At 38.3% G+C, this 25,651-nt stretch overlaps 1 protein-coding gene across 2 annotated transcripts in view; it reads left to right on the top strand.

Annotated features, from left to right (window-relative positions):
• Positions 1-25,651, top strand: part of EPHA6 (EPH receptor A6) — a 785,056-nt gene that overhangs the window by 30,842 nt on the left and 728,563 nt on the right. For both annotated transcript variants that reach the window (XM_054973550.1, XM_054973551.1), the window contains exon 2: positions 1,824-1,888. In XM_054973550.1, the coding sequence (XP_054829525.1) occupies positions 1,824-1,888 (65 nt within the window). The remainder of the gene's footprint in view (positions 1-1,823; positions 1,889-25,651) is intronic.

The following is a 25,651-nucleotide window of genomic DNA, read 5'->3' as shown; positions in this document are numbered from 1 at the left end:
TTTTACAGCTTTCCCCCAGGGTTCTTTCAAAGTGACTGATACTAGTCAGCACCCCTCCTTAGGGATTTATTTATTTATTTTATATCCCTCCTTTATTCACAGTTCGGACCCAAAACTCTAACCACTACACCATGCTAGGTCTCTTGTTTTAGTATTCTTGTTGTACTGGTTTTTTTGGCTTTAAGATACCTCAATGTGGATAACAATATAAAGCCAAAATTTATAACAATAAGCATTACATCCTAACAAACAATTTAAAACTATTTATTCATCTATATGCTTCCATTTCACATGCAATAAAAAACATTCAGAACTGTTTATTTATTTATTGTTTTCATTTATACCCAGCCTTTTCCCCAGTGGGGACCCAAATCAGCTTACTTTGCTTTCTTCTCCTACATTTTATCCTCAGAACAAGAGAGAGACCAGCCAAGTTCACCCAACGAGATTCCATGGCAGAGTAGGGATTCAAACATGGGTCTCCTAGATCCTAGCTTGGAACTGTAACTGCTAAACCACACTGACTGTTGTGTAAAAAAATCATCAGATACAGTCAAACTACTAGGCACCATCTCATAGTCAGTTGGTTTGTCTCAAAGACTTTCTAGAACAATCTTTTGCTTCGTCTAGGAAGTTTGTAAAGGTGACCCCCACCATCATCTTCAGGAAGAGTAAGTGCTAGTATTTTGGGACAGCTGGTGAAAAGGTCCTACTGCAGGTCCTGACTAACTGTATTTTGAATAGATTTGGTTACCTTATGAAGATATTCATATCTAAACCTCAATGTTCAGGCAAGCAGGAGGTGTTCTTTTAGGGATATTAAAAGCATTTCCACGTTTCCTTCAAAAAGCAAAATAAATAATTAAAAAAATAAAAATGATATTTAAAAATCATACTGATGATTCTCTGGAGAAGTGGCAAAAAAATTCTAAACAAAATATAGTTCAAAATTGTATTCTTGCTAGGTGTCAGGCTCTGCTAGGGGATTCTCCTAGATGACTCCACTTCATCAGGCCAGGCTGGATGAGTTAAAGGTCTTTGTTAAGAGATTACCACCATTAGAGCACACTACAAAGCAATTGTCAGGAATACCAAGGGAAGGCACAGTGGGCTAGTTATACCCTCCTCTCCCCTCCCCCTTTTCCGAGTAGAAGTCCCTTAGTCTTGGCATGCGGTTTCTTACGGGAAAGCTGAAAGGGGGAAGAAAAGCAGGCACCAAAGCTCCAAGGTCATTCAGCTGGTTCCCAGGCGCCCTGAGATAAGACAGCTGAGTGCAGGACAGCAACAGCAGAGAAACTAGCAAGAGAACGGCAGATCTATCTTTTCCCCCCATCCCCCACAGCAACAGAAATCACTGAGTATAGCAGGCAGGTCACAGGCCTGCCTGACACTAGGGTTGCCAAATGGGTTCAGAATAATATTGGACCCTGAGGAGGGTGTGTATGGCTGCTATCCTAAGGAGGCTTTCCTGTGAGTAAGCCCCATTGAATAACATGATACTTACTTCTGAGTACACCCATTTAGGATTGCTCCCTAAATGTGTTTAATGGCTATGGAAAGAATACGTTTACAGTAATTAGTCAAATCATAAGATATGTTAAAAATAAAAATATAATAATTTAGGTACTACTTATATGTAAATGATATAGTTAACTATAAGAGATCTTGGATTCAAGACTAAGAACACTTTCCTGGTAATTGGAAATTAGAACTGATTCTGAAGAGACCTTCTTAGGATTGCATCTCTGGGGATAAGAAAGATGATATTCAGCAAATTACATTTGCATCTTTAGGGACAATAATGATTTTCTTTTAATTTCTAGTTGTGTTGCTTGATACGACCACTGCAATTGGAGAGCTAGGATGGAAAACCTATCCTCTAAATGGGGTAAGCTTCTATGTACATTTTGGTTTTTCTGCATGCTACAGTATTAAAATAAAATATTGTTAATAAATGGCAGCTTCTCTGTTTGTAGCACAGCAAAAAAGGAGTATAAGCAATTCATGAAAAAAATAGTTTTTTTTAAAGAACTCTGTGAATGAAACATTGCATATTGCATACAAAATAACATCCTATTCCTAGTAAAGGTAATATCTCAAGTTTTAAATAAAAAGACAGCATTGTCTCTCCAAAAAGTAAGAAGTTCTTCTTTCTTGAAAATTTGTGAAAATTGTGATTTATCAATAAGCAAAATGTTTATCAATTAAACTGATTTTACACTTGATTGATGATTTACAATGAAAAGAAAGGCTATTTGAATGGTTACATTGGAAGACATTTGACCACCTGATATTAAGAACATAAACATTATCTAGAATTGTGGTAGTAGGGTTTATATAGATTCAGTTTTGCAAACATTAACTCTCATCAGTGAAGCATTTGCAAAACAGCATCCATTGTTGGCTATGATTATTATGGACCTGCAAATGCAAGCTGTTTAATAGCAAGCAGAAAGCCCAGTAGCACTTGCCATATTTGGATCCCATCCCATAATATTATGCAAGTGTACAATACTGAATAAAAGCTGCTATGGCAAGAGTCATGGGAAAGTATTTTGTGAAGCACCAATTCTGATAGCTGCTACTAGTTAATTAAGAATATTTACTATATTTGCTTTATGTTTCTGTGGCATATCTGTGTACTGGGTTGCCAAATCTGGGTTGGGAAACTCCTGGAGGATTTGGGGATTGAACCTGGAGAGGGTGGAGTTTGGGGAGGGGAGCTATTGTCGCATAATGGTTAAGTGGTTGGGTTGCAAATCAGCACTCTGCTGGTTTCACTCTTACTACTGTCATGAGCTCAGTAGGTGGCTTTGAGTAAGCCACTCCTCTTATCAGAAGTATTGAGAGCATAACAACACTGAGTTTGTTCACCACTCTGAGTGGTGCACTGATCTGTCTAGAAGAACAGTATATAAGCAGCTTATTATTATTAGCAATGTATAATGCCATACAATCCACCCTCCAAACCAGCTATTTTCTCCAGGGGAACTGGAGAATTTCCACCACTTGGAGGCTGGCAAGCAACCCTACCTGTGTATGAAAATATCATCTAGAAGTGATGCAAAATATGATAGTGAATGATCTGAATCCAGAAATGAATCTAGGATTCTATATACCTAATCTGTTTTGGGAAGATACCCAGATATGCATGTGTGTTTCTCTCACAGACTTTCTCCCTTGCACTTTTAACTTGTATGGCTTTAATCCAGAGCTATGCACAATATGATCTTCTCCAGTGGTCAAGCACTGAACTTGATAGCAGCTCCACAATTGCCAGATTTATGGATTATATTTGTATGGTTAACAGCAGCATGCCAATTAGCTTCTTATTTCCTTAATGGTATGGAAGCTTTGCCACATTTCTACTCATACTGGTCAAGTAATGTCAGGACAGGAGCACAAGTTGCATGAGATGAACTTTTGTATGTCTTCTTCTCATACGAGTGTTGCCTAGATTTCCATACTAGGAGACTGTAGCATGCAAATATGCTATGTTTCCAAATCCTTTCAAATAATTCCATGTTTGTGAAATTACCAAAGTGGCAAAGAAAGAGTTCTCTGCTGAACTAAAGAACCCCTTTGAAAGACATTGAAAGCAGCTTCAAATGAACCAAGGAGAATACAGGAGCGGGAATGAGCTTGTCAGCACATATAAGACCAGGGTGAAACAAAAAGATGGGTACAGTTAAGAAAATAGGGGCTTTATTCATTTATTTTATGAGATGGCTTATAGCATACTTTTCAATTTAATAATTAAATACTCAAGGCCACTTGCAATGAAATCCATACACAATAATAAAAAATGGGACATTAATGCCCCAGCCCCACATCAAAGCAAAGGGACATGGGACATTACTGGTGAGACTTAAAGGGTCTCAGCCAATTAGGGGAGAACAATAGGAAACTATTTGCTTATTATCGCCTTCCCCCCAGCAGGAATTTATATATATCATGCATTTAAATGAATTTAAATAAATAAGCAAAACTAGTTGAACCCACAGTTGGTTGTCTTTGCATTTACTGTCTCATATAGTATTTGGGGGTGCCAGGGCAAAAATCACAGCAGCCATTAAAACTTAGCTGTACTGTGGGCAAAAAATCTTAAAAGGCTTTCTAGTATTAAAAAAAAATCAGCTTAAACTGGAAGGCCTCTAAAGAATGGTTTCCTATGATATGCTCCATTTTTAATTTGCTGCTGTTTTAAACAGTTTTACCAAAAACATTAATTTGATCATGTTTCATATTGTTTTATTCTACTTTTGATGCTGATCTTATCTTATTGTTTTTAATGCCTTATTGATTTATTGTAGTTTGTAATTATTTATTATTAAATGGAGAAGTACATATTCACCATCAGTAAATTAATAATATATATTTAGAAAAAGCACACACATCCGTTATCCTACTTGAAGCCATCTGGTCTTAAGTGGCTACACTTCAAACATCCACCTGTTTATGCTTTGCACTCGACTAGTCCACTTAATGGCACATTGGAGGAACATGTATAGTTCAACTTTTAATTAAGATGCAATATATTTAAGCACTTAATCCATTTTATAGATTATTTTATCTTGAGAACTCTTTAAATTAAGCAGTCCCTTTGCCAGTATATGATTTATATTTATGTGATTTCATTTTCATTGCCGAATATTTAGAAGGATGTTTGTGATGATACAAACAGTTGGGCACAATAAATCACCAAGAAATTCTCCTAAACAAGCCATCTTCTTACACTGCCCCTAATAATTTAAATGAGATTTTCACAAATCTTGGTGGATAGAGCTCATAGCGGACTGAAAGCATTGCTTGTTAGAGGCAACTTTTTGTTTCATTTCTGGACTATTTTTCTTCTGGGAAGAAAGATATATTATACTTCCTCAGCACCATAAAGTCTATTTTAAATGCCCTTTTACTGAGTCTGCCTTCGGGGACTTTAAGCAATATGACATTTCTTAATCTTAGCCTGTTTCCAAGTTTATGGATTACATTTTTCAAGGTTTTACAATCCTTCATATTCTTGAACAGTATTTCCAGTCTATAAAGAGATAGCATTTTACATTTCTTTTGCAGTTTCCTACACCTCAGATCTTCGAATTCTGAATCCCTCCTCCCCAACAAAACAAAATATGGGGGAATACTAGTATAACAATACATTTGTTTATTATATTAGTCTTTAGAATTGCTTTTAAAATCAGAATTCTGCCAGCCAAGAATTTTTAAAGATTAGTCTTAGTTCAATGCTGGCAAAAAAGGTGATCTAGATTATTTCCACCTAATCACTAAACCACAGGGGTTATCCCTAGAGAGCATAGGTTGATGTAAGAACTCAAGTGGTTTTCAAGTCTCTTTTTAAAATAACTAGGGAGTTTCAGTAGCATGCCTAACCACAAGTGTGGATGGATATAACTGCCATGAAGTGGACATAAACACAGTCAAGCATTTTGAAGCATGTAATGTCTAGGAAGCAAAAGAAAAATGCTATCTCAGAAGAACAATTTTACTGACCCCTTGTTCAAGGCATATTTGTAACAACAATAGCAGAGTGCTTCCCATGTGCCTCTTGTGCTTTTTCTATTAATCAGATGAAGTCCATGTGCAAAGGAAAAACTTCATCACAGATATAGATCCAGAGGAGTCAGCTGTGTTAGTCTGTAGTAGCAAAATAGAAAAGAGTCCAGTAGTGCCTTTAAGAATAACCAACTTTACTGTAGCATAAGCTTTTGAGAATCACAGTTCTCTTCATCAGATGCATCTTAAAGGTGCTACTAGACTCTTTTCTATCACAGATATATTTACTGAAGTCCAGTTTGTTTTTTTAGATTAAGTGACTAATTTTTAATTAGATAATACTGGGCTTGGGAGGGGTGGGCATGTGTCCATGTGAGAGGGCTTGCTCCATATGCTCTCCTTCCCTTCTGCTATACTTGCTGCCATTCAAGGTGTGACTTTTTACTTGTTTACCTTTGGCTTGAGGTACAGATAGGCTTCCATGGATATGTGGTGGGGGAGTGCTGCTTCTCACTTCCACCCCTCTTTCTCCTACCTGCTGTCTAACCCAGCCCAACCAGCAGTTTCTAGCCTATACAAGGAAGAACATCCAGACATGAAGGCAAGAATTTATTTGAATTATATACCACCCTTCAGGGCAACTTAACTCCCACTCAGAATGGTTTAGAAAGTATGTTATTATTATCCCTACAACAATTACCCTGTGAGGTGTGTGGGGTCGAGAGAGCTCTGGAAGGGCTGTGACTGACCCAAGGTCACCCAGCTTATTCCGAGTGGAGGAGTGGGAAATTAAACCCAGTTCTAATCCTGCTGCTCTTAACCACTACATCAAACTGGCACAGAGTCAAACTAAATGTGATGAGTTCCTAGAGTTCAACACGTGTCTGCTAACCTCAAGGATTGATTGATTGACTGATTTTATTCGATTTGTACTCTGCCCTCCCTGCATCAGCAGGCTCAGAGCTGATTCCAATTAATACAATAATATAAAATACAAATACCTTTAAAACCAATAAATCATCTTAAATATTTAAAAAAAGAACACGCACAACAAGAGATACAGCAGCAGATTTTAAAAGACATATGGCAGCAGATTTCACCAGCAACCACCACCCAACCACCTCCAGAAATATATGGCAAAGGCTAGGTGGTAGATACCCTTTGTAGGGGCATGGCTATCTCTAGGTGGCCAGCAGGGAGGCCCAGAGCATCAACCATATACCTGGCAGAACAGCTCTGTTTTACAGGCCCGGAGGAAAGATAGCAAATCCGGCCGGGCCCTGATCTTTTTAGACAGAGCATTCCACCAGGTTGGAGCCAGGACCGAAAAGGTCCTGGCTCTAGTTGACTAAACGGGTCTCCCTGGGGTCAGGGACCAGTAGCAGCTGCTTCACTGGATCAAAGCATCCTCCAGGGCTCATACAGGGAGAGACAGTCCCAGTCTGCATAGGGCTTTATAGGTTAGTACAAAAACCTTGAATCTGATCCGGTAGTCCACCGGTAGCCAATGCAGCTGGCGCAATTCTGGTGTTATATGTGCAGTGCAAGGCACTCCAGTGATGACACTCACCGCCGCATTTTGGACCAGTTGTAACTGCTGGATCAGGTTCAGGGGAAGCCCTGCATAGAGTGCATTACAGCAGTCTAGCCCAGAGGTGACCATTGCCTGGACCACTGTAGTTAAGTCATGAGTCAAAAGATAGGGGGCGAGTTGCCTGGTCTGTCGAAGATGGAAAAATTACGACCTGGCCACCACCATGATCTGGGCCTCCATTTTCAAGGAGGCATCCAGAACCACCCCCAGGCTCCTAACTCTTGGGGCTGGTGTAAGCACCGCCCCATTGAGTAAAGGAAGCTGGAGTTCCGAATCCACGTTCCCGCAACTCAAGTATAGGATCTCTGCCTTTGAGGGGCTTAAATTCAGCTGACTCTGCCACAGCCATCCAGCCATGGCTTCCCAAACATGCTCCAAGGCATCTGGGGCCAATCCAGGCTCTGCTGGATTGTGGGGGGCTTAAGGGCCTCTCTCCTGCCCCGCCTCCCCACACAGCAGACAGGGCACCTGGACGCTGCTAGCTGCTAGCGTGGCTTCGGGTGGGAAACGAGCAAATAGTTCAGCAGACAGGGTGCCTGGAGTGTAGCTGTATCTCCCCCTGCCCCGCACTCACATGGCCCCCGCATGAAACCATGCCGCATGGCCCAGAGCTGCATAGCCCGGCATTGCTTTGCGGGGGCTGGGTGAGCGGAGGGGGGAGATGAAGCAATGCTCCGGGTGAGCATCACTTCATCTCTTTTTTTCTCTTTAAAAAGTTCACAGTCTGAGCTTTTTAAAGAGAAAGATTTACTAAAACACAAACTTGTTACTATAGCCTAAGTATTTTGCAAAAGTATATCAAAGCACACCAGGATATTACAGGACTAAAAAAACAACAACAACACACATAGGAGCCTAAGTTGTCCAGTCACTGGTGTTACTAGGGTTGCCAGCCTCCAGGTGGTAGCTGGAGATCTCCAGGAATAACAACTGATCTCCAGCCAGCTGAGATCACTTTGGAGGGTGGACTCTATGGCATTATACCATGCTGAAGACCCTCCCTTCCCCAAACCCCACCCTCTCCAACTCTACCTCCAAAATTTCCAGAAATTTTCCAACCCAGAGCTGGCAGCCCTAGGTGTTACCTTGGTATCCCCTCCATGGGATGGACACAAGCCTACTAGAACATTGAAAATAGAGGCTGGTCAAAATGAGGTAGCTTAGTCCGGTCACAATATGTACAAGAAAATGACTGAATTGTTCTGAACAATTCACTGCCTTGATAAATGCCAGTACTTAATGTCACATCCTAATGAGAGCAAAATAGGGCCATTTGTTGATGAGACAAAATGGTTATTGTCATCTCAGGACCAGTTATGTCATAATTCTTGAGATGGACACTTACGAGTGTGACTATATAAATATCATCTACCAGTAAATTAAGGGAATGCAGATGAAATCTGACCACTACTAATGGCACTGGGTTGGTTTTAAGACCACAGAATGCTAGAAGTTTCTGAAAAATTTTACTGACATGAAATTTTGAGAACTGCTATTTAACATTTATCATGTTTCTGACAAAAATGTGTATATTATTGCTTACCTTCTCTGAAGGGAAAAGTAAGCAATGGGTGTTCAAGAAGCTTAAAATTTTATTTTTTTACTGTGTTGGATAGAGATGGGCATGAACTGAAATACAAACCAAAGTTTGTCATGAACCAAACCAGTTCATGGTTTGCAAAAGAGTGGTTCATCAGAGCCCATTTCTGATGAACCACAATGAACTTTAAGTTAGTTTTTCAGTTTGTCAGTAGCAGTGTGCACCCACTCGGGTTTCCTGAAAATAAAAGCAGCACTTTTCTTGCCATTTGCAAAGGGCAAGAAAAGTGTTGCTTTCAAACACTGGCCGCTTTTCAGCTGATGGGAGGGGGGAGCCCCCACATCTGAAAAAAGTGATGGGTGTTTGAAAGCAGCAACACTTTTCTTGCACAGAAAGAAAAGTATTGCTGCTTTCAACCACTCACTGCTTTTTTCAGCTGAGGGGAGGGAGAGGAGGTATTTTTCAGCTCCCCTAAGGTGAAAAAAATGGTGTTTGAAAGCAGCTTTTTTCAGGAGATAGGAGGGACCCCCTCCTCTCAATTGAAAAAAGATGAGGGCATTTGAAGGCAGCTTTTTTCAGCTTTTTTCCCATCCACTGAAAAAAGCTACTGGCATTTAAAAGCAGCAACAATTTTCTTGTGCCGCAAGAAAAGCTGCTTTCAAATGCCCCCACTTTTTTCAGCTTAGGGGTTTGAATGTTGCTTTTTTCAGCTGGAGTGACAGGGAGGAGGGAGTCCCTCATCCCTCTCCCCTCAGCTGAAAAAAAGCTGTCAGCATTTGAAAGCAGCTTTTTTCAGCTGAGAGGAGGGGAGTCCCCTCCTGTCAGCTTAAGAAAGCTACCCAGGCGGGGATTCCCTCCTTCCCCTCCCATCAGGTGAAAAAACAGTGGGGCGGGAAGTTTGAAACTTTTCTTGCTATTTGCAAGTGTAAACAGCTAGGAAAGTGCTGCAGCTGCTGCCACTTTGCTAGCCCTGGAAGCGACAAGCCACAAACTGAATGAACCGGTTTGTGAACTGGGCAAATTCATGGTGGTTTGTCGCTTTTCATGAACCACGAACTGCCATTTTCCTGGCTTGTGCCCATCTCTAGTGTTGGATGAGGAGGAGGCAGCATAGGGAAGAAAAAGGTGGAGGAGAGGAGCGGCTATTTATTCTTTATTGAATGTTTATTGAATGCCACATCCATGGATTGTATTGATTTACGATGTATAATCTACCTTGAGTCTCAGTGAAAAAGGAGACTATAAAGAAATAAAGAATTAAATAAAGAAATGTTTTTGACCTTATAGCCTGAGATTATCCATTTTACTGAAAAGAAGCAAGTCCTATTAATTTCAGTGGAGTTTACTTCCAAGTAACAGCACCTTTGATTTCAGCAATGCAGGGATTTTCAAACTGTTCATTGTCACTGAAATCCAATAATATTCATCAAATAATATTCCCTATTTGTGGGATATTCAAACACTTGCCATTTCAGCTCACATTAAGTTTGCCATACATGACAGTGTAGTGATTATTTTGGGGGGGGGGGTAGTTCAGGAGCAGTTTCAGCATGATGATCAAGTTACTTTTCCTGCATCATCAACAGTATTTCACTCGTCTCTGTTCTCACACTGTCCAACAAGAGCTCACCCTCACCCCAGACATGTTGCCGTCACTGCATGCCACTTAGCAGCCAATTGTATGACTAAATAGACAGACAATTGACCAGTCAGCCAGCAATTATAAATAAGTACTTTTTGAAAAAACATGGAATTTAAGTCCATGTTTTTGAGGTTATTTCATGTATCTGCAGCCTTATGAGATGGGTAGTTCCTTTAATTACCTGAGACAAACAACTATAACTCTGTAGAAAAATTTATTTCACCCACAGCACAGATACAAAAACACCCACAAAGCAAGAAAATGAAATCCCAGCATGAGACAGAAACTAAACTCTATCACCACAGCTACTACACAGTTACAAAACTGTTTTATAAAGCATTTGACTTGGATGGTGGTGTAACAAACAGATCTGAGGCTCAGCTCATGATTGAATTCAGCTGTTGAACATGGGCTGTTCACTGTGAATATCTCAGCACCCCTAGATGAAATCCAGTGTTGCTAATGGAACATTGGAAGCCTGCTTGAAACATAGCAGTGTGTAGATCAGTATGAATATCTAGGAAAGGTGAATTCTGTTTGGGGTTTTTTGGTATCCCAACATTCCTTGTATACTTCTGTGAAAATAATCAGCTGTTACTGTTAGACCTACCCGTGTTAACACATGGATTACTTCTGGGATTGCTTCCCATATATTCTACTTTACTCTACACTTCTCAAGAAATTAATAAAATCTCTTAAACATTCAACTCTGTAGGTAGTAAAATTAACATGCTCCTCTCTTCTTGAGGAAAGTGTACTTGCGCTGTGAGTTTTGTCAAATAACACTCTTTCATCAAAGGAAAAAAGGGGGGAAGTGGAGGTGGGGAGAAACTTCAACCTCAAAATGGTTGAAAGAAGAAAAAAATCTTGGAATTTTATTTTAAAGATTTTGTTACTTTTTTTTTTTTTTTGCATTGGTCTTGGCACATATATGTAAAAGGCTTTTTTCCCAACCAAATAATACTCTTTCTTCAGAATCTATCTTCACTAACACCTTTCTAACACTTCTGAATATGGTAGGAACATTTTTCCTACAGATATGATAGGAAAGATGCACAAATTATTTGTTTTCTGACTTGTGGTGCTTTATGCAATACCTCAGGATACAGTGTTTTTTCCCTCACATTTTAATCACGTCTCATTTTTTCATTATCAAAATTTTATCAGCAGAGACAGGGTTCAGTGTTTTAGAAAAGTTAGCATGTTTGTCATTCATCATGTTAAGATTAAAAGACTTATGAAATGTGCTTATGCTCATGTTTATGAAATATGCTTATGAAGTGTGTAAGTAGAATAAGAGTAAATGTTGCCAGATCAGACACCCCTCCCCTCAGGAGACTTTTTAGAGCCATTAGGTCTAAAAGAAGGAAGATCCATTTTCATCTACAAAATCATAAGATTTGGAGATAAGGAAAAGCCTGTTTTGTTTTCTAGAGTGAGAACAGTAATATCTAGCATTCCTAAAAATAGTTTTTGGATTACCTAAATCCCATCCACGTGATTCTCACCTAGCATTGCAATTATGCAGTCAGGATCTGACATATACCTTTAAACCTCTTGATACAACAGGAGATAAGCCAATCACTGCTTATTCTGGATGTTCCATCTCCAGTTGTGTTGTCTGCTCCTTCCATCATTTGCTGTATTAGGAAGCATTCCAGATGGACCAGACAGTGGGAGAAGGAGAGATTGTTGCCCTTTTCATCAGAGTTACTCTAGTTTTAACTGATGTTTGACCCAGGTATAAATTTAGCAGGTGATTTTTTTAAAAAAAAAACAGAATAGAGTTGTAATGTTGGAGAAAGCTGTGCCAGATAAATTGTTGCCCATCACATAGCTGTGAAAGAAACAGGAGCCAGGAAAAGAGATGCTAACTTTACTCCCACCACAGCTTGAAAAGGGATAGCTCTTATCTCAATGGATCAATTTGCAGTTTACATTTTCAAGGCTATCTCAACAAGTAAAAGGGCAACAAACATTATTAATTTTTAAATGATTGCTGAGACTTGGATCCCCATGGTGCCATTGTTAAATGGGGAGTTTATTGTGCATCTTCCAGCTCCTGAGTAAGCTGTGCTTACCTTTTTTATTTGCACACCTGTGCCTAAAATAGCTCATTAGAACAAATCGGCATTGTAGAGTCTGGTGTGAGCACCCTGGATTGTTTGGCTTCAGTGGGACTCCTGAGAACATGTAATCCCAGTGATTGCTGCTATTGTAAATGCTTCCTTGTCAGTTAGCAAGCTTCCGATGAAATTAACCACACATGTAATTACTTCACTTCAGAAATGTGTTCCATTCCCTGGTGAGCTCTTCTGAGGTTTGAATAATTTCCAATTGCTGATTTATTTATTTATTTTTTTTAAGTTTGAGGAAAGAACCTTTGGCTTGAAATTTGTCATAATAAACAACAATTGTTTGACGTTATTTTCAGAGGATTTCGTGCCTCTCTCTGGCTTGTAGTTGATGTATGGCTTTGTGCTTTCATTTTATAATGATTCACAGTATATTTTTCACTCAACACTAGAATATTTGTCTCCTCCTAAACCAATTTGATAATATTGTTAGGCTCTCTGGCATCCTTTTTCTTGCATTGTTTATCTCATACCTGTCAGCCCACTAGCAGTTTGTAAGTTATGGTCATTTGTCTTTTGTGATATATGCTTGCAACTTCTGCAGGCTTTAGACAATACCCATTCTGGCATACTTTAGTCCACACTTTCTTTTGTTTTAAACTTGTGCTGTTTTATGAGAAATGATTGTTTTATGAGAAGACTGTCATCTGGAACAGCAGTCCTAATACTGATTTCAGGATCACAGCCTAAAAAAAGATTTGAACACCTGTAGTCTAAGATTTTTTTCTTTTAAAAAGCAAAGACTGCTGGCTTAAATGTTCAAGCTGCAACTAAAAGCATGCATAGCTTTATGGCAATTATGTTTCTTTTAACATAATCAAAAGCCGCTCATGGTGAATATTTTTCAATATGGACCACAATGTAAAAAAAAGGTTGATCCATTCCCAAGAATCCCTTACAAGCTGAATGCAAGTCAACAAGCTGTGAGGAAAATGATCTGATTTGGTTATGTGGAACCATCTTAATGCAAATCTATGTACTTAATTGGATCATGAATTAAGATAAATGTTCTGCAAGGAAGCATACAGTAATCAGAAGTGTGACATATTCTTAGGCTGTATGAATATGTAGCCTTGTACAGTTGGAAGAATCACAGAGGATTAATCTAGTAAGTATTCCTGAAGTGGTAATCAATTTGTATATAATTCATAGACTATCAGCCTGATCCTTTATGTGTTTGCCTGACCACAAGATCCACTAGATTGCGTTGCACTTTCTCCAAGGTATGCAATAAGAGTGGCTATTTAGTTGTAAAACTTCATTGCATTTCCATCAAAATCTATTACCTTAATTTTCTGCTTAACCTACCAGCCACATACCTTTTACATTTCTATTATATTAATGTGATATGATATACAAATATGTTTGTAATAATGGATGCTGTTTCATTCTGAAAACTGGGCCACTCGGTATTCGAGGGCACTGAGTAAGCTGAACAATGTGCCTTGCCAATTTTCCAGAAGGATGACCTCTAACTAAGACTTCATGCTGGGAGGCTGTCATCTCCTTTCTTCCCCAATGACTGTTGCAATGCTTAGCATAAAGCACTCAGGAGGGGGTAAAATCCATGTAGAATCCACACAGCTGATTCAAGTACATCTATTTAACAGTAATATAATAGTCTTTCTCTTAAAGTTTGCTTCTTTCTTGTCAAAGACCCTTGCTTTTCTCTTCCACTGATAGTGTTTTTTTACTGTTTGAATGGATCCTCTTTAAATGTGAACTAAACCAGATGTTTTCCATGTATGTGGGTGATAGAAGGGGTGAATATTTAAAATCTCCCACTTTAAAGAAGAAACACTAGTTTTTTGTTAAAATGTCAGATAAATCAATAGGCTACTACACATTTATATTGTGCATTAGCAGAAACTACCATCATTAAATGGAAAAATATATTTTCAGCTCTGTTTGTTTCATTAGCTGGGTAGATAGCTGCAACTGGTTAATGCAAATCAGTTTCGTGAAATTTGGCTAATTCTCCTATTACTTCTAGTCCCACCAATATCTTCTTTTTGTTTGTTTGTTTTCATCTTTCAAAGAACCTTCAGAAAGTATCCTTCCTGCCCATCTACCTTTGAAACAGCGCGTGTTTATTTATGCAAATATTTATATCCTGACTTTCTTAAATCCAATTGCTTCACAAATATTAACATTAGCAATGAAACCAATAATAAACAAAATCAACAGTAGAATCCTAATACTGTTATAAATCTTGCTCAAAGGAGATTTTTCTTAGCAGGATACATTTTTAAAACATCTGTTAAGAGCTAATCCAAAAACTTGTATCCCTTACAAGAAAATTAGTTTCCCCACCATCCTCTGGAAAGGAAAGGACCTAGGAACACAGGTTGTGATTTTGTCACTTCTTCCTGTTTGGGGGCCATGGTTTAGGAAGAGAGAGCAGAATATTGGAAATAAATAACTGGCTAAGCAGATGGTGTTGTTAGGAAAGATTTGGTTTCCTGGACTATTCTTTTGGGATGAAGCACTTTTACAGGGAGATGGATTACACCTCACCGGGTAGGAAAAAATGTATTTGGCAGGAGCATAGAAAATCTGATAAGGATGAAGGTCTTTAAACTCAATCCTGTGGGGAAGGAATCAAAATCCCAAAATTAGTATGATACCAATTACTGGAGATAGGAGCACTAATGGTCAGGGTGTAAGGACAAACATGAAGCACTTTGGGTCATGGATTCCAGTTTCTTTACACTAATGTGAAAAGTATGGCAAACAAACAAGAGGAGCTTGACATCTTAATACAGAAAGGGAACTATGACCTAATAGGCATTACTGAGACTTGATGGGATGAGACACACAATTAGGTCTGAGGGGTACAACTTGTTTAAAAGAAATAGACCAATAAGGAAGGGTGGAGTAGCAGCACTATGTGTCAATGATGTATATAGTAATGAAATACCTGAATCTAAGCTTGGAAGGCCACTGAGAGCCTCTGGGTAAAAATAAAAAGAGAAAGAAATAACAGTGATATTATGGTGTGGGTCAGCTATAGACCACAAGGCCAGGCAGAGGACTTGGATGATATACTTCTAGAACAGATTACAAAATTTTCAAAGAGATGGAACATAGACATCATGGGAGATTTCAATTACCATCATATCTGCTGGAAGAGATATGCTAAAAATAAAAGGTCTAATAAATAAAATTTGCTAAAAATAAAAGTTCTAATAAATTCTGCTAAAAATAAAAGGTCTAATAAATTCCTGACTTGTCTTGCTGACAACTTCATCTTCTAGAAAGTAGAGATGGAAACAAGTGGGTCTACTATTTTGGACTTGATTCTCATCAACAGAGAAGAACTGGTTAATGAGGTGAAAGTTGTGGGTACCCTGGGTAGTAGTGACCATGTCATTTTGGAATTTAAGATCTTCTGTAAGGGAAAAGCTGAACGTAGTTCAACATAGAGGTTGGATTTTAGAAAAGCTAATTTTAACAAGCTCAAAGCTGTGCTGGGAAGAATTCCATGGTCAGAAAAACTCAGGGAAAAGGAGTTGAAGATTGGTGGGAGTTTCTTAAAAGTGAGAAACTATCACAAACTATTCCAATGACAAAGAAAAATGGGAGGTACCTCAAGAAGCCATGGTGGCTCCATAAATAGCTTTCTAAGGATATGAATGTCAAAGATTTTAGCAACTATTGGACGATTGCATTCATTTCCTACACAAGCTAAGTGATACTTAAGATTCTACAACAAAGACTGTCACCATATGCCAGATATTCAAGCTGGATTCAGAAAAAAAGAGGCACTAGAGACCATATTGCAAATTTAAAATGGTTAATGAAGCACATGAGAAAATTTCAGAAGAAAATTAGGCTGTATTTTATGAATTACATCAAAGCTTTTGACTGTATTGTTACCCAAATCAATGGTCTCCCTGTGAGTAGGGGAATTAGCCAGGAGAGGTTGCAAGAGGAGGGTAACTACAGGATCTTTTAACCAATGTATACCAGGATTGCTTGCCTCTGGGGAACTCTTTAATAAACAGGCAGATGTTCAACAGGAGTGTTTTTTTTTATTAAAGAAGTAGTAAAATAACAATTTGCATAGAATACACACCACACTCACACAGAGATCTAACTAGAAAACAGTAACAAAATTGGGAAGGCAGTGTAGAGAGAAAGCTATATTTATTAATCCTGAAGGCAAGAGGAGTTCAGAGAGGAGCAGCTTTGAAGTGTCCAGCATGTCACAGCAAGGAGAGGGAGAGGGGCTCAGACAAGAAGTCTGAGGATGTGTGCAGGAAACACACACACAGGCTGAAAGCAGCCCTTACTATAGGAAAAATTCATCTTTGGGGGCAGGATGGAGACTTTTGCTTATCACAACAATTCAAAAGGTTGTCTCTGGCATTGTAAGGCAATAAAACCAGAGAAGTTTGATCAGGCACATCTATTGATACCAAAAGTCTGATTTATCGCTTGCTAAGGGAGGGACAGGAAGAGCCCTCAGATTCCTAAGTGTGTGCAATTAGGGAGGAGCTGAGGGGGAAGATCAGAGGGAGTGGAATCAAGAACTTCAGAAAAATCAATATGGTATACTCCATTATATATATATGGATGTGAAAGCTGGACAATGAAGAAAGCTGACAGGAAGAAAGTTGATTCATTTGAAATGTACTGCTGGAGGATAGTTTTACGGATACCATGGATGGCCCAAAAGACAAATAAGTGGTTTCTAGATTGAATCAAGCCTGGCTGATCTGGCTACTGGATCCATGCTATGGTAACATCAAGAGTTGACTATTGTAATGCACTATACATAGGTCTCCCATCTAAGTTAACTAGGAGGCTCCAATCGGTGCAAAATGCTGCAGCCCGACTGTTATCAGGAGTGAGCATGAGCATGAACATCACTTCCACCCTGCAGTCACTCCATTGGCTACCCATTAGTTCCTGTACTCAGTTCAAGGTATTGGTTATCACTTCCAAAGCTCTTCATGGCCTTGGTCCATCATACCTGTGGGACCACCTCCTTCCTTATGCTCCTTCATGGCAGCTTCACTCTTCCAAACGGGGTCTCCTGCAAGTGCCACCCTGCACATTGGTGAAATGACAACAGCCTGTAGAAGGGCTTTTTCTGTGGTGCCCCCACCCTGTGGAATGGCCTGCCTGGCTTTCTGCAAATGATGCAAAACTGAATTATTCAAAAAGGCTTTTTACTCAGATAGGAGGGCTGTATTGTAGGGAGGGGATCTCAGATGATCTGCTAATGAGCCAGGAACCATAGACCTCACCACTATGTTGTATTGAATTCCTACTAATACTATATCTTTATGAACTTGTATCTATTTACCCTATGGCATTGTTTATGGAAATGTTCCTGATATTGACTGCACTAATCTCACACTGTGTAATCTGCCTTGAGTCTCAGTGAGCTAGGCGGAAAACAAACAAACAAACAAACAAAAACAAACAAACAAACAAATTCTTCCTAGAAGCTAAAATCACAAAACTGAGACTATCATACTTTGGTCACATCATGAGATGATAAGACTCAGTGGGAAAGACAATAATACTAGGAAAAGTAGAAGGCAGTACGAAAAGAGGCAGACACAAAATGAAATGACTCATATCAATAAATGAAGCTGTGGTCTTCAGTTTGCAAGATCTAAGTCAGAAACGACTTGACAGTACATGACACACAGAGAGAAGATGGAAATACACCAAACATTTATGAAATTGAAGCCACATTGTGTTTGAATAAAAACCCAGAAAAACAAAGTTTATACTATTAATCTATTATCTAAGGGTAGAGAAAAAGACAACACAACTGATCAAATAACTGTATAAATAGGAATGATTCGAGAAGGGGGTTGTAGCTCAGTGGTAGAGCATCTGTTTGGCATTGAGAAGGTCCCAGGTTTAATTCCTGGCATCTCCAGTTTAAAAAAGCTAGTAGTAGGTAATGTGAAAGACCTCCACCTGAGACCGTGACGAATCTCTACCAGTCTGAGTAGGCAGTACTGATCTTGATGGACCAATGGTCAGATTCAGTACATGGTAGCTTCATGTGTTTCATATGACAGGTTATATATGGCTGACTGAGAAATAAAACTCCCATTTCTCAGTCACGGATCTGTTCTCTTTCTCAGTGTCATGCAGCCAATCTCAAGCTTCTTAATTAATAAGAAATATGGTTTTTAATGCTTAATTAATGAACAGAGTTAATAAATATTAAATAGCAACTTAATGAATTTTAACAAGATAATAAGCTGCAAATAAAAGATAATAAAATAGTAGCTTTACCTTGCATAAACTTCAAATATATTGTGAATTATATACTTCTCAAGAGGAACTCATAAAGACATTTAGATGTTATTTTCATATCAACATAAATATTTAAAAAACCGTTCTAAATAACATATTGTAGTCACATTTGTAAAAGTCTCAAGCTACTAACTGTTGGCAGAAATGGATATGTTGAAAGTGAATTCTTTCAACTGTTTCTACTGCATTGAGATCTGCAGTGTATAATAATCAAATTCTAGTTTTGGCAGAGCTTTATATTCTACAAATATATTTAGAAGCATAGGGTTGCCAGATCCCCTAGAGGCCCAACCAGGATATGGGTGAGGTGTAGCGGGTACTTATCTCCTGTGTGATTGTACTCTGCATGCTCCTGCACCCACCCACCTGTTGTGCCAACAGATTATGTCATTTTCCAGCATGACATGGAAACTAAGAGAAGAAGGAATTTGCTAAAAATCATCCTCAAGGTTGATATTTACGGCGATTTTCAGCAAAATGCCTCCCGGTGCAGTACGTAGCTTCTGCATTTCACTGGAAGATGTCATTTTACAGCTTGATGCACAAGTGCACATGTATTTTGTGTGTGTGCTTCCCCCCAGGTGCCCTCCCCCTCCCTTGCTGGCCAGGTGGTAGGAAGCAGGGGGTAGAGGCTGGGAGCAGGGGAGCCCCACCCCTAATGGGCAGCTCTGTAGAAATTTGATATAAATTAAGGTTAAAATATCTATTTGTATACATGAAATCATATATAGTTAGTTAAAGTATATTAGTTCTAACTTGATGAAATGCTGAGAAATGAATAATCAAATTTTCCACCATTTTTCTCATCTACTGCATTTTGAATTGGAGGTATAGGGGATTCAGTCTCACATATTTTCACCAATATACACAAATACATGACCTGCACTACTATTAGCTGTTTGAAGGAAAAACAGGAAACAAAAAGGTTTTTTTCACTTCTTCTAATGGTAATGCACATATCAGAGGGATATTATTTTAAAAATAATAATTGTATTTGCTGAAATATAAAACAGCTACAATACAAAGAATACAAAATTACTAGCATTCACACAATTGAAAATGTCCTGAATGAATCAATATCCAGTTCATGTTGAAGTTAACTGGTGGCGTCAAAAATCGTGTGAGAAAGCCGGCAGCCTTCCATGAGTCTTGCGCGATTTATAGACAGTGTGAAAATGGCCAAGGCCACCAGTTCAATGAGAACATTTCCATACATTTCTCATCACTAGTCTGATGAATTTGCTCAGTGTGTTTAGCCTTCTCTACCAGAACCCAAGATTTAACTAACCATTCTGAGATGGAAGGTAAACAAGACTAACTACTGTACTTGGCTACTAATATTCTGAGAAATTTCACATCAAAATTCAATATAAAATACTTTATTAGTAGTCCACACACAAGCTTTTTACCTGTTATCTTCATTGCCAGTATGATTTTTCTCCCAGTTTTTTGGATGGTGGAACATGTAGAGGGAGTCTGCTTTTATTTCAGAATATCTACAACATGAATTATTAAAAATATTATAAAATTTTTATATGCTTAGATGTCAGTATCAGGATTACAGTAGTTTATAAAAGTTATCTTTTATAACTTTAAAAATCTTTCTTGTCATGATTTCAATTGGAAAAAAGACATGCAAGGGGAAAGATTATTGAAGTAATTCACTGAATGATCCATTGCACCCAGTGGTGGGTGTGATGATGTCACTTCTGGAAATTATGGCATCATAGCTGCCAGGAGCACACATGCACAAGGACTTCAGCAAGATAAGTGCCAGGTCCCTCACTCACACACACGTACTGGGAGGATAACGGGTACTGGAAACCCTATTCCAGAGAGTAATCCCCATTGAATGAACTTGAGTAGGATTTTGAGTAGACCTGCTTATGATTGCACTCTTAGCATCCTAAGAGTTAGGAAGAATCAAGGAAAGACCTTGGACCACACAGGGCTGGATTTTCCCCCATTCTCAGGCATAGGTTAAGTAGTTTATTATTCTTGACTATTAAAAAGGGGATTTTTTAACAAAAGTACTATGTATCATGCAGTAATGTGAAGTGTTCCTGTAGAAGTAATTAATGGCAAGTGCACACATTACAGAAATAATACGCCACTGAAAATTTTCAAAATGACAGAAGGGAGGCAGCAAGATCTGGGTCTAATAGAACCTTAGAGACCAACAAGGTTTTCAGGGTATCGCGAATCAAAGCTCCATTTGTCAGATACCAAGGGAGGCAGAATTCCACAATAAATTATTTTGGGTACAATTCCGTCTTCATCATCATTAAGTTTAAAAGTCACTATATACTTATTGAGCATTACATTAATACAGAACTGATATATGTTTAACGGAAGTTAGTGTCCCAAATATGGCATACCAAATATTAGTCCATCCTAGTTTTATCTAGGAAATGATAATCTGACTTCTCTATTGATCTATCCTCCATGTGCACAGGGAAGGAAGGCAGCATGGCACACCAAAATCTTACCAAATCTCAGAAGATAAGAAGGGTCAGTACTTGGATGGGCAACCACCAAGGAAGACTGCAGAGGAAGGTGCTGGCAAACCACTTCTACTTCTCAGTTGCCTTTAAAGCCCCTTGCAGGGGTTGCATAAGTCTTCCAAAGGCAATGCCATCAGTCAGCTGAAAAGTAAGAAGCTTTCAGAGGGGTGACAAGTTTGGAAGTGGCTGGATGCCTGATTGGGTACCGAAAGCTCATGTCCAGGTATTCTATCATGCCTACATGCTAATGCCCTTATGGCTAGAATCCAAGCAAATATAAATATATGTTGTTTATGTGACATCATTTCTGATATCTGCATACCTGGCCAAGGACTAGTCCAAAAAAAAAAACTTTTAAAAGTACCCATTTGGTTTTATTTATCCATATCTCTAAACTTTTTGACTGAGTTTTGGTTCCTGTGTTTCTTTTTAATGTATGGTTTATGTGGTCAAAAAGGAGTAATGAAAAAGAAAAATCTTGAACATATAATTTATGAAGACAATCATATCATATTATTGCATCAGTAAACATGATCCCCCCCTCCTAATTAGACCCTTCATAAGTTGAGAGAGAAGTTAGTATCATTTCAAATCATAATAGCTGAAAAGGTTGATGGAATTCCCTTTTTAGCTCTGGCATAGCTAAAGTGATTGCTTTGCCTCTCTGTTTCATGTAGGATAGCTAAGGGGATTGACTTTAGCCCCCTGATTCTTACCATGATGATTAAGGGGATTTGCTTAAATACCCCATTTCATGTGGTATAGCTACTGTAAAAGGATTAGCTTTAGATTTCATTTTCATGTGGGATGGCTAAAAGGATTAGCTTCAGCTCCTCATTTCATGCCACAGTAACTAACGGCATTTACTGGAGCTGCCCATCTAGTTGCACTAAGAACTTCTGTCTTGTATTGCTTTTATTTTTGTCTGTTAGTCTCGGACAAAAATAATTCATCTGGTTGTACGTATATTTTATTACAGTTAGCATATTCTGCATGGTATTTAATCATATAAGAGCTTTTTAAAAATTCTTGAAGTGGTTAAACTAACCTATCACTTTCTATGTACTAGCATGACTTCAACCTGTTGCTGATAATTTTTTCTCTTCATTTTCAGTGTGATTTTACTTTTTGTCCAGATTTTTATTATTCAAACAACATTTAAGCTGCTTTAGAACCTCCTCAGCAGCAAAACCCAGCAAATAAATAAAAACATGTATTTAAAAACATCCATAGTACTGCTTCCATCTCTTAACTCTGATTACATATCTTCCTTTCTCATCATTTACATCTTTCTCAACCCTATCATCCAACAATTCCATCCTCTATTGTCTGGTATACCTCCTGTGATTCTTTCCATCATTGCTGTATTCGCAATATTTACTTTGCTGTTCTTCATTTCCATTTATTTCCTAAGTAACTCCCATCTCTTCCTCCAAATTCTGCTTCAAAATCTATGTCTTCAATAAAGTCTGAAATCAGTGATTACAGTCTTTTAATTGTTAAACTCCCTCCCTCAATCTATTGCACTACTGATTATGAACCGCTGAGCTATAATAGGGATTACTTGAGAATAAGTGATTGAGAATAAAGTTTGGAAGACTGAAAATTTACTCAGAGGTGCCACTGAACTCAGATATAATTTCTGAGACTCAAGGGAATGGGAAATACAGGACAAGGCAATATTAGCTAATTATTTGTATATTATCCTCTCTTTCTTGAAAGGAGTTTAGGATTACATACATAATCTTCCCTACTCCTTTCTCCATTTTATTCTCACAACAAGATAATGGTCTGCCCAAACTGTGACTGCCCCAAGGTCACTCAGCTATATGACTAAGTAATTTCCACTCAGGTCTCCTAGTTCAACCATTAAACTACATACATTTAGATGGACAGCATAAATGTTTTCCATGATATCTATGAAACAGTTGTTAACACAGTTCCTATAGCAACTGAAACAAGAATTTCTACAGTTACTATAGCTAATTAGTCCCTTTTACCACTATTCCGTATGCCTGCTATGAGCATTCATGATAATTGATATTCCCTCCCCCCACTACAACTCAGATCTGATTTAGCACTTTTACTTCCTATTATGTCTTGCAAAGTGAGGGGATGGCTGCTGTAGGCAGATGGTACTTGCTGCATCAGCACTGAAGAATAGTTACTGCTCCTATTGAGAAGGATATAGGTCACATCTACATGACTATATGAGTACTGAAGGAAATGATTTGGCAGCTGTCATGTAACAACCACCACCACAACAAAAGAGACAGTCCTCTTCTTGACAACAACAACAAAATGAAACCAACATGAAATAAAGTTTAGGTATAAAGATAAATATAGATTAGAAAGAAGCAAGTGGTTTTTGAAATCCCTTTCCAGTCAATACTGCACACAAACCTCCCGGTATCCACCACTGCTATTTTGTCTGAAAGCATGTATTTTCAGCCTCAGTACATGCAGAACCTGAAGATGGCAATATATGTGTTGCCCTTTTCAGACAAAGTGGCAACCACATGGATCAGGATGATCACGGGTAGTGTGTGCTCTACCCGTGCAGATTTTCCAATGTGTGGGACTCTAACAAACGAAAGGGGCCTCAATATTAGGAATATACACTTTTATACAGAGATTTTCTTGTGCTTTTGTAGATCTGGGCATAGTCAGAAAAAAAGAGGTTGGCTAGCAAGAAGCAGGTTGAGAAGGAGCCACTTTTTCCTTTGGAGAACTGATAGTGCTTCAAATCATTGACCATCTGCCTATTTTCTTTGACTCATGTCATCTATTTGCAAACGAACTACTAGCAAAAGCACGGTAAGTTTCCTGAACACTCTTTTGAAATAGAATCTAACCTTGAAAATGTCCTGCTATTAGGAAAGTAAAACAAACTGGGATCACAGCGTAAAAATCTAAAAGACAACCAGCATTGTGATTTATGGCTATTACTCTATTACATAAATGACAGAAAATTAAGGTGATCCTGTATCACAAATTTAGAAAAGTTCAATGTTTGTAATATTGTAAAACAGCTTCTGTAATAAGTTGTTGTAAGACAAGCCGATGAGTATCTAGATGTAAGCTCATTTCATAATTGATCTTCCTCAGAAGTTGTTCTTAATAGATTTTCCTCAGACGTTATCTCCCTAAAATTAACCATAATCATAATAACATAAGGAACACCATGCAACTGAATGGAATCTTAATATTTAAAAGGAGCATATGCTGTATTATTTAGACTTATCTCTTGTTTATAACTCAACATTTCCATAGGAAGCAAGCCAGTCCAGGGTATGATTTAAAATGTATGGAATATTTGAGGTAAAGTTATATATATAAATTAGTAGTTGATAATGATAATGATTATAATTATGATATGTACCTTTAAGGATGTGGTAGTTTCACATGCAGCTACATGGAAATTACTGGGGATAGTTTTTCTTAAGAAGGTTAATGTTGCCAACATGTTTAGAGAGTGTTTTGCAGGCTAGTATTAGAGCAGTAGGCTTTGTACCTGATTAAGGTAAGGCTATTGGACTGGCTTATTACATAATAGCAGCTGTTTTACAATATTATAAGAATGAGAGTTTTCTAAATATGTGATACAGGATCACATTAATTGTTGTGCTAATGTTCTGCCATTTAAGTAATGTTTTAGAACCATATATTGATATAATATAGTAGCCATAAATCAGTGTTGGTTGTCTTCTGCTATTAAGCGAAGCAGGGGATGAAGGACACGCAGGATTCATTGACCTTTCCCTATCATCATCATTCATTCACAGACATTCCAAGATTGTGTCCTTGTGTTGTTTTCAAACTTTAAACCTTGTACAATAGGTTCTCTTGCCTTCACAACTTTGGATTGAATTTACAGATTAGGAAACTGAGGGTTTAGAGAAGAGGAGCTGTGGATCAGTGGTACAGCATAGACTTTGCTTCTATAACATCAGGTTCATTCCCTGGCATCTCCAGGTAAAATGATTTCAGCTAGAAGTATTAGGAAATTTCTTTCTCTGCTTGAGACTCTAGTGAGCTACTGCCGATCATAATAGGCATCAGAATGACCTAAATTGACCAGTCATTTAATTCAGTATAAGGCAACTTCATATCTGATATGTTGACAAAACCTGAGGTAGAACTTGAACCTGGGGCCAGGTCTGTTATTTCCAGTTCCAGCATTCTATCTTTAGGGTTGCATTGTTTATTTTTCTCTTTCCCTTAAAACTAAAAGTAAAGAAATAGGAAAATTGGTAATGTGACATAAAATTTTCAGCACCTAAAATGAGGAGTGGAAAATTCAGAGATGTTTTGTATGCAGAGGCACTAACTTGCAGCTATATCACATCCTGAATATTTTATTATGACATGCATAGAACGAGAAGTATAGCACAGACGTTACTTCAATGTCTCCAGCCTCTCACAAGATTTTGTCTT

This window comes from Eublepharis macularius, chromosome 3 (genome assembly GCF_028583425.1).
Source record: "Eublepharis macularius isolate TG4126 chromosome 3, MPM_Emac_v1.0, whole genome shotgun sequence".
In the NCBI taxonomy this organism is placed as follows: Eukaryota; Metazoa; Chordata; class Lepidosauria; order Squamata; family Eublepharidae; genus Eublepharis; species Eublepharis macularius.
The sequence above is the reverse complement of the archived record's forward strand: the minus strand, read 5'-3'. Positions and strand labels throughout refer to the sequence as shown.